The sequence below is a fragment of the Mastigoproctus giganteus genome, chromosome 9 (assembly GCF_048544385.1).
Source record: "Mastigoproctus giganteus isolate SK-2022 chromosome 9, ASM4854438v1, whole genome shotgun sequence".
Taxonomy (NCBI): Eukaryota; Metazoa; Arthropoda; class Arachnida; order Uropygi; family Thelyphonidae; genus Mastigoproctus; species Mastigoproctus giganteus.
Window position 1 is genome coordinate 182,914,858 of NC_143583.1, and position 17,851 is coordinate 182,932,708.

At 36.9% G+C, this 17,851-nt stretch overlaps 1 protein-coding gene across 6 annotated transcripts in view; it reads right to left on the reverse strand.

The window, feature by feature from the left end:
* Not1 (CCR4-NOT transcription complex subunit 1) overlaps nt 1-17,851 on the reverse strand; it is a 710,948-nt gene that overhangs the window by 450,336 nt on the left and 242,761 nt on the right. For all 6 annotated transcript variants that reach the window (XM_090381951.1, XM_090381950.1, XM_090381952.1 and 3 more), the window contains one exon: nt 17,574-17,725. In XM_090381951.1, the coding sequence (XP_090238077.1) occupies nt 17,574-17,725 (152 nt within the window). The remainder of the gene's footprint in view (nt 1-17,573; nt 17,726-17,851) is intronic.

The following is a 17,851-nucleotide window of genomic DNA, read 5'->3' on the forward strand; positions in this document are numbered from 1 at the left end:
TCACGCATGCATCGCGTCTCATGGTGGAACCTTCGAGCATCTGTTGTAACATCATGAAATGCATCCATCTCGTACTCCATTGTTAATATTATGTCAAATAAATGTTTGCCACTAATTACTGTCTTGTGTCATTTCTGCTTCTTGTGCCTCTGCTACTACTTTCCGTGACGTTTCCAGTTATGGGTTCCTATGCGATTCACATTCCTTTAGACGTTACCTACCTCCCCTAAACGTTTGTACCAATATTTTTGAGACACCCTATATATATATATATATATATATATATATACTATTAAGCAGGAGGCTGTAAATAGTATATATTGGGTAGGAAAGGACAGGCATTATTAACACAGAAATAGGCAACAAATAAGATTTGGAGAGGCTTTTTTTATAAATATAGAACTTTATTTTGCACACAACAGGCAGTACATAAGAAAACAAAAGTATAAAAAATTAATTACAACAATCAGATTCAAATGAAGACACACGCATGCACACAGACAGACAGACAGAAATGCTCTTGTAGAAATTATGGTAATATCTTTATAGTCATGCAAGGTCAATTGACCTGACATATACACAGAGTACTTATATATTTATTTATCTATACAATAAAGTACATGACATGCATTAAATAAACAATACATCAATGATCTTGTAACAATGTGCCATTTACAGGTCTATCATGCATGCTGAAAATTTGTTTTACACATGCATCATTCCATTATATCTTTATACCTATGGGAAAATCAGTTCCAATTCACAAAAAAGTTTCTACTTTTTTGTAAGAACAAATGTTTTCAAGAACAAATGTTTATGATTTGCAAGATCACTATAAATGAAAAGTAAATATATATATTTTTTTACTCAATTCTGTAACGAAAAGCATACTAAATTTGCTACAATTCCAAAACTGATTATGACCCACCAATCATGAAAATTTCTGAAACAGCCATCAAAGTAGAAGCACTGTTTATTTTAAGTGCAAATCGCAAGGTAAGTTTTGGTGACTTACTTCATAATACGGTAGCGCATCAGTTATCCAGAATAATTAATGTCAGACCTCTTCCAGATAATCAACTTTTCCGGATAATCAAACGTAAGGTAAAAGAAAGACTTTAAATATCGTGAAAAAAATGAATTTATTTAACTAAAAAATTAATAATAATAACTTACAAATAAAAATTTGCACATTTACACATGTATGCACTGTCCTACCATTAATATCTGGACACCCCTCCATGGATGGAGAAACAGGTCCTATGCATGCAACAAGTCACAGAATCTGTTATAAATATGCACACCGGGCTGCAAACAGACAATTGCAAAAGTGGGGATGCAAGATGACACATTCAACAGAATTACCTCAACAGTTCAACAGAATCGATAATCCTGGCCTGTAGAGAGGTGGAAACAATCCTGTGGATGGAGGAGTCGAGATGATGGCTGTTCCTGGGTGTGGCAAATGCCAAGGGAACAGTTTCTTCCTGATTGCATCCTCCCAACAATGAAGTTTGGTGGAAGCAATGTCATGGTATGGGGCTTCTTTCACGGTTTGGCTTGGGCCAAGACAATGTGCTATGCTATACTGCTCGGAGTCGTAACAGAGTGGTTTGAGGACATGGGTTTAGAAAAGTTGGATTGGCCAGCCTAGAGTACTGATCTGAACCCTATCAAGCATCTTTGGGATGTACAGGATCATCAGGTACGTGCAAATCAAGATCGCCCAAAGAACAAGGCCGAACTGGTGGCTGCTTTAAAATCCGAGTGTTTGAACATATCACCTGACATTTATAAAAAGCTAGTATGATGCAAAGATAAGTAGAAACTTTTTTGTAAATTGGAACTGATTTTCCCATAGGTATAAAGATATAATGGAATGATGCATGTGTAAAACAATTTTCAGCATGCATGATAGACCTGTAAATGGCACATTGTTACAAGATCATTGATGTATTGTTTATTTAATGCATGTCATGTACTTTATTGCTAGTATGATGAGAGTATGATGCAAAGATTGAAGGCAGTCATGAAACCAAAAGGTTTCGGCACAAAATATCAATCGACACAATAAAAGAGTTTTTTTGTCTAAAGGCAGGTGTCCAGACATTAATGGTAGGGCAGTGTATATTCAGATAGGTATTTTACTGCAAATTTTATGTAGAAAAATTTTAAAGTAATTTTTTAAAATAATGTTTGATCGTTTGTTGTAACTTTTTTTTTTTTGCTACTAAATCTCAAGTTCCTTAACAATATCATTTTGATTATATCGCTTTCTTCCTGTTTTTATGCCCATTTTTGTGATGTTTCTTTTTGTTGACATTTTACTGTAAAAAATTGAGAAAAATAAATTGCACAGTTCAGGCTAATATTATTCTTATCGAATCTAGAGCTAAACTAAACATGTAATATGCCATGGAAAATTGGGTTCACAGAAGTGAATGAGTAAACTATTACTTGTGGTTTCCTAATCCAACATGTCACCAGATATATGAATTAAAAAAACAAATAGAAAAACTCTCATAACATAATAAACATTTGTCACAAGTACTACTACATTAATAAAAAAAAAAGAAGAAAAAAATCAGCCTTTCAAATTATTCCGGATAACTGATATTCCAGATAACCGACATTCTACTGTATAAGAATGATACAAGCTGTATAACTCTGCTTTTTATTATGCATAAAAGCGAGGCTTTATGAGCTCATGCAAGTATTTATTTAAGGTATTTATGGCTTTGAAAGGATTTGATACACCAGACTCTGAGGAAGTAGTAGTGGCATGTGAGGCAAGAAACAAGTGATTCCATTCCCTCCAAATGCCTGTCCAGTTCCTCTTTAAATTTATTTAACCTATCGACTTCCACAACGACAGATGGAAGTTTGTTCCAGCAATTAACCACCCACTGGCTAAAGGCAAATTTCCGCACGTCTATTCTACATCTGTCTTTTCTTAATTTGAATTTATGCCCCCTTAGGTTGGTAATCTGAACAAGTGGAAGGATCCCATCAGAATTCAGCGTGCTCAACCCATTCAAGGCCTTATACACCACATTCAGATCACCGCGCAGGTGCTTGGTCTCCAGCCATTGCAATTTGCAGAACTTAAGCCTTTCTTGGTAAAAGGATCCCTTCATTCCCCTCACCAATCTTGTTGCCCTTCTCCTCTGTACATGCTCAAGCAAATCTACATCCTTTCTAAAATGAGGCCTCCACACCTGTACGCAGTACTCAAGGCTTGGTTGGACCATTGCCTTATACAGATGGACAATCACCTCCTTTTCCCTGCCGACCGGGCTAGCCGAGTGGGTAAAGTACCTGCCCGGTAACCCAAAGGTCGCGGGTTCGATTCCCGCCTCGGGCTTGGATCAAAGTACTGCAAAAAACCTTGGGAGGTGCAATATGGCCACAGAAGCCGATGTGACAACAACTACCAAATCAAAAAAAAAAAAAAAAAAAAAACCCTTTTCCCTGCTAGCAAAATTCCTATATATCATTGACAAAACCCCATGACCTGCCCTGGCAGTCTGTCTGCATTGCTCAGAAAACTTCATATCTGACTGCACAATTACTCTCAGGCCTTTTTTCATTTTCTACCACCTTAAGTTTAAGTACCACACAGTTAGTACGTTTCTCTGGGGTTACTTCTACCCATATGCAGTACTTCGCATTTGTCAAGGTAAAACTTCAGTTGCCACTTCTTAGCCCATCTGCCCAAATTTTGAAGATCCTGTTGCAGTAGCACACTGCCATTACTGTCATTAACAACCCTGCCATCATCTGCAAACTTCGACACTAAGCCTGATATACCTTCATCAATATCATTGATAAATATAGAAAAAAAAAAAAGTGGACCCAACACCGAACCCTGTGGGACTCCACTAATAACATTAGTCCACGAAGAGCAGCACCCATTGATTACCACCCTCTGTCTTCTCCCACTTAACCATCCTTTTATCCATTGTAGCAACTTACCATTAATACCATTCTGCTCCAATTTGTACAATAGTCTTCCATGCGCAACAGTGTCAAAAGCTTTCCTGAAATCCAAATATATGATATCAAAATTATTTTTTGCATCCAGTTCCTTTGTAACCATATCATAATGTCCTATCAAATTTGTCAGACAAGACTTTCCCTTAACAAACCCATGCTGTGTCTGAATTATTGCTGCAGTCTTGTCTAGATGATCCTGCAATGCATCTTTAACCAGTGGCTCCATTATTTTACCCGGAACAGAAGTTAAACAAACTGTTCTGTAATTACTCGTGTCACCCTTCGATCCCCCTTTGTGAAGTGAGGATACATTTGCACATCTCCAGTCAGTGAAAACCTCCCCTGAGTCCAAGGATGCTCTCATAATTATGGTTAACAGTTTGCTTAGTTGCTTTGCCACCTCCTTTAATATAACTGGATAGATCCCATCCACCCCAGGTGCTTTTCTTATGTTTAACTTCAACAATTTCTCCTCCACTTTGCTCTCAGTTATTACAAAATCATTAAGTATCCTGCTACAATTTGATAACCTTCTGCCATTTTCAAACCTTAATAATTCCTCATGTGTGAATGTAGATGCAAAATATTCATTCAGTTTGTTCGCTATCTGAGCAGGATCATCAACAGTCAAACCATCAATGTCAAGTGGACCAATCAGATTCATCCCCTTCCTTTTAGAGTTTATATAAGTAAAGAAATCCTTGCTGTTTTTCTTAGCATCTTTTGCCAAGGATTTCTCGTAATCTGCCTTCGCCTGCCTAACCTCCTTTGTGACCTGATTACAGACTAGCTTATATCTGCCATAGGCTTCTGAGTCGCTTGATAATTTATATGCATCCCATGCATTTTTCTTCTCTGTTACGAGTCTCATTAGTTCATTAAATAACCATTTAGACCTAAACCTTGAACAATATTTCTTAATAGGTATGAAACTTTTAGTAGCATCCACGATTAATTCCTTGATGCTTCCCACTTAGAATTTACTGTTGGTAACATCGTCAGTTGATCCCACTGTACAGAATTTAAAAACTTTCTGAGACCACTGTACTCACCTTTACGGAAGCAAAAACCCTTTCCTTTACCCCTGATGGTAATTAAATTTTTAAGTAAATCCCACATCAGTACACTGTGATCACTGCCACCTAGTGGTTCCTTTATCTGCAAATTCTTAATACACAAATGATCACTGCTGATTACCAGATCAAGAGTATTACTCTCTCTGGTTGCCTCTTGAACATGCTGCTGCAGAAAACAATCAACCAATAAATCCACAAAAGTCTGGCTAGTTTGTGAGTGACCAACCCACAAGTTCCAGTCAATATCTGGGAAGTTAAAATCCCCCATAATAAGACATTCTGATTTACTAGCCCACTCTATTTCTCTGTACAATTGTTCATTGTACTCATTCGAGTCTATAGGCCTATAACACACTCCTACTCTTATTTTTGCTTTCGCTGTGCTTATGTCACACCAAACTGACTCAACAGTGCACCGTTCATCTATATCAACTGGGTGCACTTCTTTTTATGTTTTTCTTAATTAACAGCATAACACCTCCTCCCTTTCTATCCTGTCTATCCTTTCTGTACACATTGTACTCCCCAAATTCCAGTTCTGCATTCCTTATATCTGTGTGACACCACGTCTCTACTATCCCTACAATATCCGCCTTTGATGTCTTGACCAACACTTCAAATTCATCAAATTTATTTACTATACTTCTAGCATTGGTATACATGCAAGCATACATGCTCCTATTCCTAGTCACCCTAACACATCCCATATACCCACCTATTTCACGATGACTGCCATCTGTCCCTGAAACCCCCAACACCCCTCCTCCAGGTTGCTACTTATTCTAATAGAAGTTGTGCAAGAATCACCTTCACCTCTGCCTGCGGCTACTGTTAAAGAGCAAGTTGTTACTCTTTCTTCAGGTGACAAATGCAAAGGGACAAATTTAAGGTGAAAAATGGTAACTGCAAAATAGATATAAACGTTTTGCCTTTATCCACAGAATGACTGACTGTTGAAATACAATGCCACAGTATTATGAGAAGTTCATCAAGATTTAAAGTGGGATTGATGATATACTTAGAAGCAACAGGAAAATTAATGAGTTATATTTAAAATGTTTTATTTTGGCAGATGCCTATGTAAGCTGCTTCATTGTCAGTCTGCTAATACTAACACTTAACTAGCTTACCACTATGATTTGTTCCGTATAGGAATCAAGGTAGTGTACTGAACAAGCTGCTGTCTGATGATAAACTTAATGAGATCCAGACTTTTATGAATTTATTATTTTTTTTTTAGATTTTATATTTGTTATATTTGTGACCGTTAACTCTTGTTTATACTACCAGTAAAATTATACCTTCCTCATTTAATTTATTTTGGAGATTTATATACAGTCGGACCTCTCTTTAACGAACTTCCACATAGCGAAATTTTCTATGTAACAAACTTTTTTTGATTTCCCCCTAGTCATTACATTGAAAATAGTTTCTGTACAACGAACTGATTTTGAAAGACCTGGGTACACATTGTTCGCACCTCTGTCCTTTATGCAATAAAGGTTGTGTTATAGAAAGCATGAATTAAGAGCTAAAGGATTAAGCATTAATTCCTTTAGCTTTTAATAGCTGAAGGTTTTAATTCCGCAAATTAAGAGCTAAAACATTTTACAATTTAATGATGCCTGTAAAAACCTGCAGGAGGAAACTGGCCAACCATGGCACGAGATAGAAAAAGATGGAAAAATTTGGGAGAGGCCTTTGCCCAGTAGTGGGTCAATAATAGCTAAAAAGAAGTGAAACCTATACGACTTATATAGTGGCTATATACTACTTATATAGCCGCCGAAATCTCAGGAAATTATGCGCCAGGACCTGCCAGAGTGAAACTAAGACTACTGGGTTCTGGTATATCTCCATGGGGGGTAAGTGGGGCAACATCTTGAGCCTCAGCAGGGCCCAGCGGCTAAATAACCAGATGAACAACGGCACATGAACAGTTCCTACACACTTTTAAATCTCTGGCATTTCCCAGCGAACTGGTTCACCTACTACAATGTAAGCAATGCAGAGATGGGGGAAACCCTTGGTGCTGTATGACAACAACACTCTACATTTTACTACTTATACACTGGAGAACAGCCACAGTGAAATTAATCCCGAAGAACCCGACTAAAGACCCACAGCTGCCAAACTCTTACCAACCGATTGCCCTTCTGATGGTATTAAGCAAATTACTGGAACAACTGCTATATACCTGGATCCAGCACTACTGCTCTGCTGCCAAATTGGAATCAACCAACCAGTATGGCTTTAAAACCTGACTTATCAACCATGAATGTCATGAGGAGCCTACTCACTGCTGTGGAACAGTGCCAGAAAAATATTTCTTGGCTATTACTGCTGACTTCGCTGGGGCATTCGACTCCCTTTGGCGGTTGAGCATCCTGGGCAGACTTAGAGAAGCCAAAATTCTGGCCAATTTATATAGTGTAATAAAAGCATATCTGTCACAGAGGGCCATTCAGGTTGTAACTCCATACCAGAGAGTAACCAGAACAGTTCACAGAGGATGTCCGCAGGGGCCGTTTCTCGGCCCACTGGTTTGGAACGTGGTATTCAACGATTCCTGCACATTGACCTGGGACAGGTCCATTCTCAGGCTTTCGCCGAAGACCTGAATCTAACTGTGATGGCTGACTCTCGTGTCCGATTGGAAGACCAAGCAAATGATGCCCTGGACATACTTTGAATGTGGACGGAGGAAAACTTTCTGTATATCTCATCGGAAAAGACAACTTCCATCCTTCTGAAAGGAGCCCTCAGAAAAAGGAGGCCCCTCAGATAAAAATAAATGGAACCACCATCAAATTCTCCACCGAAATGACATACCTCGGAGTAGTGTTCGATACCAAACTGTCATTTAAACCTCATCTCACCCGAACGAGGATCAAAATAAGAAAATATTCTGGTATCGTTGCAAGGGTCAACCCACTGAAAATGGGGCCTAAAAAGGAGAGTCCTCTCTCTCTATATTATAAAACCACATTCATTCTGATGATTACTTATGCGGAAGCAATTTGGTATCATAAAACCACCATAGCTGCAAATAAGAGGATACTAGATTCAACTCACTGGACAGTCCTTCTCACAGTGACCCGAGCTTGCAACACGGTGGGCACGGAAGCTCTCCAAGTAATTGCTGGGACCTTACCCCTGGACCTGGAAATTGTCAGGCAGGGTCTACTGTATTACTATTACAAAAGGAATTCAAATGATATTCTGTGGATTCACAACTGAGCCGACAAATGGCAGGACGGTAGAAAAGAGACTGCAAAAGCACCCTCAGCTGGAATGGCAAAATAGATGGGCGGCCTCGACCTTTGTGTCATATATAGAAAACATTTACCCGAAATTACCAACTTGGTTTCAACCGGGACTGGCTCCTACCTTCCTCCTAACAGGTCGCAGCCCTTTCAACGGGAAATTTCGCTGCACTAGGAATTAGCAATGGTCTGCTGTGCACTTGTGGGAAGGGGAGGTCAAAAGCTGGTTCCATGTAATGCATCAGTGCCCACAATGAGGACCTGCATGGAATGCTTATAACCAGATTGACCTTCATCTCACAAAATCAGGAGCAATACCTCCTAGATTCCTACAAGGAATACAAGGCATTCACAAAATATGCTCAAGACATTTTCTCAAGGAGAAAAGCTGAGAATGCAGCACTGAACCACCAACGAAATGTAGCAGAGCAGCACCCTCAAAACAACTGAGTGAGAGTGACACCATGGACAAGACACTTAAGATCTGACATGACAACCTGCCCAGCAGCTGTGCTGTTGACAAAAATGACTATCACGCATGCAAATGATACAAGGACAGAACTCACTAGTCTCATGAAAGACTCCATCATTGGACACTACTCTCCTGGACCTGACACCACCAACAAGGACCATACCTGCAGTCTTGCTGCGATAGCCACTTGGCGATCTGTACTCTGCCCTTGCGAGGTACCTTTCAATCCACACCCATGGTGAGGGGGGAACTTGATCTCTGACCCCCCTTTCCCTCTGGTGAGACATAGGCATGTCCTACTGACCACTGCAGGAATCACCTCACCTATCGACCCCTTACTTCTACTTCTCCCCCCAGCCTTCAGTCTCTCTCTCTCTCTCTCTCTCTCTCTCTCTCTCTCTCTCTCTCTCTCTCTCTCTCTCCCTCCTGTCAACTTACACTGCGTATGCCCCACACGTCAAAATGAAAACATCAAAATCCAGAGTAAAATCTAAAACTGGTGTACCTGGTCAACCCCCCCCCCCCCCAAAGCTTAAGTGTGGGCAACGTTGGGTCCAGTTATGGGCCCAGCAACTAATAGACCAGAAGAACAACAGTACATGACACACACCATAAGATCCACACACTCTCTGGCCTTTACAGTGTACTGTATCACATGACAATTAAAACTACATGGAGATAGGGGAACTGCTGGTGCCATTTGATGCTAAACACTTTACACTACTTAAACCCTATTACTCCGAGAAGTTCCACTGGTCAGCTTTCCACAGCCATTCACAAAGATTAAGGCATATTCCCGACAGGGGCATTGACTCTGGTCAACCTATTTTCTATCGTAAGCATCCTATTAGAGAATTAGGAGAGAGTGATTTTCCTTTATCTCGGAAATTCATCTGTTGTTTTGAAGAAATGAGTCATCCACACTCAATAAATTTCACCTGTCTCTGTTTACATGGTACCTACAAGTGGTCCCTAATTTCAGCTTTGTTTTAACTGCTGTGCAAGTAACCTTACAGCGTCTAAGAGGAAATCCTTGAGTATAGTGTGAAAAAGTGGAAGTGCTTAATAACGTAAATCGCAGTGTTAAAAAAAAAAGAAATTGCTGTAGTATGTCAAAAAAAAGAAATCGCTGTAGTATGTCAAAAAAAAATAAATCGAAGTAGTGTGTGTCAACCATTCTGAAAAACCATGTTGCAGTTTTCAAACTGTTTGAGGAAACGGGACCCAGTCGGAAGCGAGCAAAATTATGCATGTATGAAGATGTAGATGAAGCGGTTTTTAAGTGGATGAAGTTGTTTCCAGACCAAAACATGCCGATATCAGGGCTATTAATAAAAGAAAAGGCTATGGAGTAGACATCTTTTCTGGGGCACAAAACATTCCAAGCCAGTTCTGGTTGGCTGGACAAATTTAACGAGCACCATGGCTTACTTGAAAAATTTATTTCTGGTGAAAGTGGGGTTGTAATTGAAGAAGACTGTACCAATTGAAAAGAAACAATTTTGAAAAAAAATTATGGAGAACTACGAGCCCAAAGACATATTCAACGTTGGTGAAACAAGTCTATTTTTTAAATGTTTGCCGAACAAGACACTGACTTTTAAAGATGATAAATGTTTAGGTGGTATAAAGGAGAGAATTACACTCTTGGTTTAAATATGACGTAATGAAAAACTGAAGATTTTGGTAATAGGCAAAAGTAAACAACCCCGATGTTTCAAAGTAGTAATGTCATTAGAGTTAGACTACAATTGCAACAAAAAATCTTGAATGACAAGCAAAATTTTTGAGCAGTGGATTTTAAATTTCGATAGAAAGATAATGAAAGAAAACAGAAAAATCACGTTCACGTTGATTGTCGACAACTGCTCTGCCCACCTTCACTCGGTAATTTTGAAACTTACAAGTGTGAAGCTTGTTTTCTTCCTTCTGAATAATTCGTCTTAACTGCAGCAAATGGACCAAGGCATTATCAAGAATTTGAAAATGCACTACCAAAGGCACATACTGAAAAAAATTATACTGACAATAGAAACCAACCAACCTGTAGATTCTGTTATAGATTTGTGGATGTGCATATCAGAGTTGGTGAAAGTGTGGAGTCAAGATGTGATGGAAACAACGATTATGAATTGTTTCGCAAAAGCAAGTTTTGCTAAAATGCTAATTAACAGAGATAAGAGGGATGAACTACTAGAAGACATTGAGCAATCTTGGGAAGAGTTCCAAGCGAGATTTGATCAGTGGAGAAATTGTTCTTGACAAATTTTTAGGAGTTGATAATGATGTCATAGTAGCTGAATATTCCAGTGACTCCAACATTTTGGAGAGTATTTAAAGAACTAGTGAAAATATTGACGATGAGTTGGATGAAAATGAGTGCAATATTAAACAAATGTTAGCAGCATTTGAAACTTTGCATCGATGCCTTCAGTGGGAAGAAAATGTAACAGAAAATATATCTTAGTGTTTAAAGTTTAAACAAATGCAAACATTTTTATGAATGGTGTACAGTAGAATCCAGTGTACAACAAAAAATAACCAAATATTTTATGACATAATTCTTAAAAGTGTACTAATAAATTGTCTAGTCATTTCTTAATATGTTCGCATTAATAAATTGTTTTAAAATGTTAGAAAATTTATTCATTCCCACTTCTTTCCCATCTTTTACTATATTTCAGAATTTACAATATTTTTCATTGTTGAAAAGGTCATATTTCTTTATAACTAAATTTCTGTATAACGAATTTTTTCAAGGGAATAATCGATTTTGTTATATAGAGGTCCGACTGTACTTCCATCAAATCATCCCCTAATATGTCTAGTTGCCAAGATTTCCAGCCTGAATATCATAACCATAAACAGGCAGCTAGACAGACACCGTGTGCCTTTCTAGCTGCCCATTTACAGTGCACGGTAAATTTCACACATCTGCTTTACTATAACTCTAGCCTCTCTTTTTGTCCTGAATAACTTTTAAATTCTCCCCCCCCCCCTTCTGAATTTCTGTTCCCTGGGTCATTTATAAGCATTAAACTTCAGTTGTCATTTTTCAGATTCTGCAACCAATGCAAGTCATTTTAAAGTAACATATCTAGGTCTGGTGGTTAACCACTACTGCAACCTTTAAATTATCAAAAAACTTTGACAACTCCCCTATCACTGTCATTACTTATTAAGGAAGATCAGAAGCAGAAGTGACCCCAATACAAATCCTTGAGGGACATTGCTTGCTACACTGGTCCATCCATCCTAATAATCCATTTCTGACTACTTTGTCTCCAATCCTTTCAGCTAGCTCCTGATCCAGAAGTTTTATATATATGGGGTGTTGGGAATCATAGTGGTAGCAGTAAGTATTTTTTTTAAAATAAGAGCTGTTCATATTTCCTGCCTTCTCTAGGTGTCCACTGTACAGTTTGACAGCGAAGAAAGTCAAAGTTACAGTTCTGACCAAGAGATATCATCCATTGTTTTGAATAGTTAACAATATGAGCAAAAGATTTAGATTCATAGTGAAGTAAGTCTGACTTACACCATTCTGTACCTAAGCAGCTTGCATTATGGAGGTTATGTTTCAAGTTTGTATTGTTGTAGTAAGTGTATGTAAAAAATTCTTTCTTGACAATTTTGTTGTATCTGATGAAAGGGTGACAACAGCTTTAGAAAAAGTAAGGAAGGAAAGGGGACTCTGCAGGAGAAAATTTAAGGGGTAAACAGGTAGCAGCACAAAAAAAAAAAAAAAAAAAAAACTAATGAACAAAAACAGTTACTTAAGAATCACATTAATATTTTCCCAGCATTTCAAAGTCATTACACCTGAAAAAACAATCCTTAGCCCTGACTTGAATGTAAGAAAAATGTAGGTGCTTTATTGTGAATTGTGTAAGCAAAAAGAGACTGAACCTCTTAAAGAGTATTACTACTGACATGTCTTCAACACAGAATTTAATTTACATTTTCACATTCTTCAAAAGGACACTTGCAAGGCCTGTGACAAGTATAAAAAGTCAATTTATGTAGAAAAGGATGAATAAAAAAAGGTGATTTGGAGAGACGTTATTCATTTGGCAAAAGCAGAGAAAGCAAGAGGTCAACTAAATGCTGATGGGGGAGAAGGGCCAAGGAAATTCTGACATCTATGCAATCATGACAGATTTACAAAAAGCCCTGCCATTTCCAAAATTAACTTTCTCAGGCCTACTATAGGTGGAATATGTACTGCTATAATTTTGGTTTGCATGGCATTGTAAATAAGCTTGGCTACATGTACATTTGGGATGAGACCATTACATCCAGAGGTTCACATAAGAGATTGCTTCTTGCCTGACTAAGCATATTAAGTTGAATAAAAAAACAAAAAGCACCTGATAATATACAGTGACACATACATTGGCCAAAATCGAAACATCAAGGTTTCCTTATCGTTAATGAAACCGACTCAAGGAAGTTCAGTTGAAATCATAGACCACAAATTCATGGTTTCTGGCCACTCTTACCTTCCAAATGACTCAGACATTTTGTGCTGATTGAGAAAGTTGGAAAAAACAAGATTATCTGTGTTCTAGATGGATGGTATGATACTGTGAAGTCTGCTAGAAGACACAGCAGGTTTATGGTAGTAAAGATGGAACAAGATGAAAACAGAAGATCTTGAAAAAAAAATGCATAACAAAACAGAAGAAGAACTTAAGGTGAAAATATAAACTGGTTCAAGATACAACAGCTCCATTATGAAAAGGAAAACCCATTCATGATTTTCTACAAGTGTACATTGAATGAAGGCATCCCTTTCAGCAAACTGAATACCAAATCCAATAAGGAGGGTCGACCTAAGAGCTTAAAAAAGTACTGAACAAGGAAAGTTGTATGATAGCCCTAGAGTGCTGAACTTGCTAAAGAAAAAAAGGCATGCTATACCTTCTCAAATACATCCCTCCAGTTCACCATGCCTTCTTTAAAGGCATTAGAAGCTCAAAAGAATCCGATGATCTAAGTCTCTTATCTGACTACGAGGAAGAAGATGAAGCCTAAACAGTAGTTTGTTTGTGGTGACAGTGTTTTATGATTATTGAATTAGTGATGATGACTTTTTAATTGCCTGTTTTTAACCAAAAATGAAAACATCAACAAAAGGTAACTATAATTTTTTTTTTTAATTTTGCAACCATCTTTTACATTATAATTATATTCATTATGTTTGTCTCAGCTTTTTTATGATCATTCTGCATGCAACTAAGACAATCTTAACTATTTTGACAAAAAATTCCCAATGTACCTATCACTCAAGATTTTTAAAATTTTGTTATGGTGTACTTTTTACAGGGAAAAAATATAATTTCTTCTGTATGAAATCATAGTTCTGATAGCACAGTCACCTCCAAATTTACCATTTTAAAATAGGTAAACTACTTAAAAACGTAATGTATAAGTCAATTATATTAACAAAGCAAACCAAAAAATCGAATATTAACAAAAATTGTCAAGCTCATGTAAATTTTTAAAGTTTTTTTAACCTCCAAGTGTACCACAATTCAGTAAATTAAATTTGAGTTTTTTATGAATTAAAATATGATGCACCTTGTTCTCAAAACTCAGAATAGACTAACTTACACTACTATGATTCTCAACATCCCATATATAAAAGCCCCAAATGCAAAAGGTATTAGAATCTATAGCAAGAAAGAAAGTTTTACCAGAGGAGGAAAAAAAAAAATAATAATATATATATATATATAATTATATTAGTGATAAAAAAGGAAAGAAGAAAGTTAAAAAGACAATAACTAATAATTAATATTTATGGGTCAATGCAGGGTTGCAAGCAATCATGCAATACACCCATAATGTCTATAGAATATTATTAGAAAAAGTAAATCAATCCAATAATAATACCATCAGGGACCTAAGAAAACACAAAAAAAAAAAAAAATAAAATATACAGAAGGGATAAAACAACAAGAGGAAAAGCTGGTTCTACAGGTTTTAGTTGGACAGTGAATGGATGCTGACTGGTTTCAGCATGTGTTCAGATTAATCTGGAAAGTGTTGGGGAATTACAGACAATTTAGAAGAACAATGCCCATGGAAATATCTACAGTATCTACAGAAAAGGCATGCAGCAGAAATTTAATGTCTATGAGACAGAGTGGAGAAATTTTGTAAGAGACAGATCAATTATTAACCTGACCCTCTTTTGTATATAGACTACAAGCTTGAGAGAGGTTCTGGGGGCACTATTCCATATGTAGGAATATTATTCCACGGTAGAGCAAATATATATATATATATATATATATATATATAGAGAGAGAGAGAGAGAGAGAGAGAGAGAGAGAGAGAAGCTGTTTAGAAGTTGTTGGGGGTTTTATGGCGCAACAGCAGCTAAAGGCCATTATGTGCCAAACAATGGTAGGAGTTACCAGATGTCATTAAAAGTGAGATGACCTGTTTAGAAGATAGGTATGGCACACTACATTGGTAAGCAAGACTTCTCCTTCATGAACTCAGTCTAATCCATTAAGGATACTATTCCTACTGAGATGATCCCAAAGACTTCATGTTCTTTCACTAAAGTCAAACAGACTTATCTATAGTTGCCCATTACATCTTTTGGACTGGAAAGAGACACTGGTGCTTCTTCATTCAGTGGGAATTGGCCCAGGGTCCAATAATGATTTCATTAAAGCGTTCATATGAAGCTTTTTTTTTTTTTTTTTTTTAGCATAAGAGAATGTATATCATTCATTCATTCCTGGGGCTATAGCTTCCCTCAGCAACTTTTGCAACAGTCAAATCTTCACAGGATGAAGATAACCGAACATTGAACATTAACTGTATAGGTCAATGCAAAGTGGCTATTCAACTCTGCCACTTCTTTATATGATCCTTACATTTCAATCAAGTAAGGAGCCTATCTGACTTACTCGCTTTTCTATTCTGTATTCAAGTACGAGAAGAACTTATCTCCATTTTCATCACATCTTTACTAGTGATTTCTTACATTCAGCTTTTGCTCTTCTTAGACCATCAGTGGTTTTGTTAAGTATACACTTGTAATCTTTATATAAATTGGTGTCCCATGATATTCTGTGACTGTCCCATTTTTTTTTTTTATTTTGCTCAATTAAACCGTTAACTCACTTGTCCACTATGGTATCTTCCTTTTGCAGAACTTTTCCACTGAAATTGAATATATTTGAGACTTATATGATAAAGCTCTTGAATACCTCCCACTATGGGCTCTTATCCAATAATATACAGTTAACAGAACCCACGAAATAATGCAATGTACTATAGTCCCCTGCTTTTCCTTTGAGTACAGAAATCTCTTTGGACACTATTCATATTATGATGGTTACTACTTGTTACTGGGTCTTTCATGATAATGAAATGAAGAACCAGGGTGGCTCAAAAAAAAAACTTTCTACATGCCATATTTATATAACTATTTCTAATTCTATAAGTATCTTAACATGATTTCTAATTCTATAAGAGGTAGACTGAAATCACTTGTAATGGGGCAATCTCACTTGCCTGGCTGATCAATGTTACCTAAAGAGATTTTTGTTATACTTCCAATCATTTGATCTATAAGAAATCTCTACTATCACCTTCCCTTATTCATTCCAACAGCAAACAACTTCAACCTGAACTTAATCTTACTCTGGGCACATTTGTCTGATTGCTTTCAGATATCTTTTGATAACACAAAAAGTAGGAATCTACTTTTTCTGTTATCAAAAACAAACAGTATTTGTGTCATGCATGATTAATATGCATGTAATTGTGTGAATATTCCAGATGACTGCTGCTACGTATGTGAAGTCAGGTGTTAGCTTCAAGAAAGCGTCCCTTAACTCAAGTCATAAAGAAGCCTACTTGTACTTTTGGTGTAAAGTAGGTGACTAGGACAAGAAATGGGCCCCGTGCATATGCTGCACTACCTGTTCATCAAAACTCGATGTGTGGGTGAATCAAAAGGGATGTTTTATGCCTTCAACCTGATATACACAAAGAAGTATAGCAACCATCTACGTCAAGGGATCCACTATTTTATCCAAACCTTTATCCTTCTGAACCACATAAGATCACTGAAAGTTGAAAGTTCTTAGAACATTTTGACTGTTGTTTGGAAACAATATCAATACTGCAATTTTAATCTATTGGATTTGTTCGTATGTCAACTAGAAGAAAATTAAGTAGCCCTAAGACAGTAACCTTTCAAAATGGATGCATGAGTCTATATACTGTGAAAAGGGTTCTAATATCAGACACTTGGAATATGAACTTCAGTAAAGCAACTGTGAAACATTTTGGTTTTCCCCTTTCAAAACATAATGTATATAAGATCTGGGGGAGGAATAACTGTTTGTTTTTGTTTTTTTTTTGGTTAGTACATCAGTTTCTGTGGCCATAATGCACCTCCCAAGGTTTTTGCATTTTACTGGGGAGGGGATTCAAACCTGCAACCTTTGGGTTGCCAGGGGATAACTGTACATTTACTTTACTTTTCGTGTATTGTAAGCTACCTTTATCTTTTTACAAAAAGGTAAACATGCACAGTATTACTATGTACAATAAGTTGCAGTACTGAAATGAAATACTTTTTTCATGGACTTAGTGACCATCTGAAAATCCCAATACTGGAAAGGAACCAGTTTAAATTTGTAAGGTTTAAGAGGTTCAACTGTAAAATGAATTACAATCAGGTTAACATAAATAAATGTTTATGATAATTATCAATCTTCAGGAACTTACCCAGCATAACCTTGAAGTAAAGTTAGCATTATTGCAAGGGTCTCAGGAGGGAGCTGGGCACTTTTAGGCAAATTTTCTTCTTTGACACTGCCACCCATGATCTGAGGACATCTACGATTTAAAAATGTTACGCATGCTTGAATAAATGCTTCCTGAAATAAAAAGATTTAAAATTAATTAAAATTTAAAGTTTTTTTGGTATAAGCAGACAAAATATACATTTTTTTTTTTTTTTTTTTTTTTTTACAAAAAAATTTAACTGATACTCAAATGCTTGG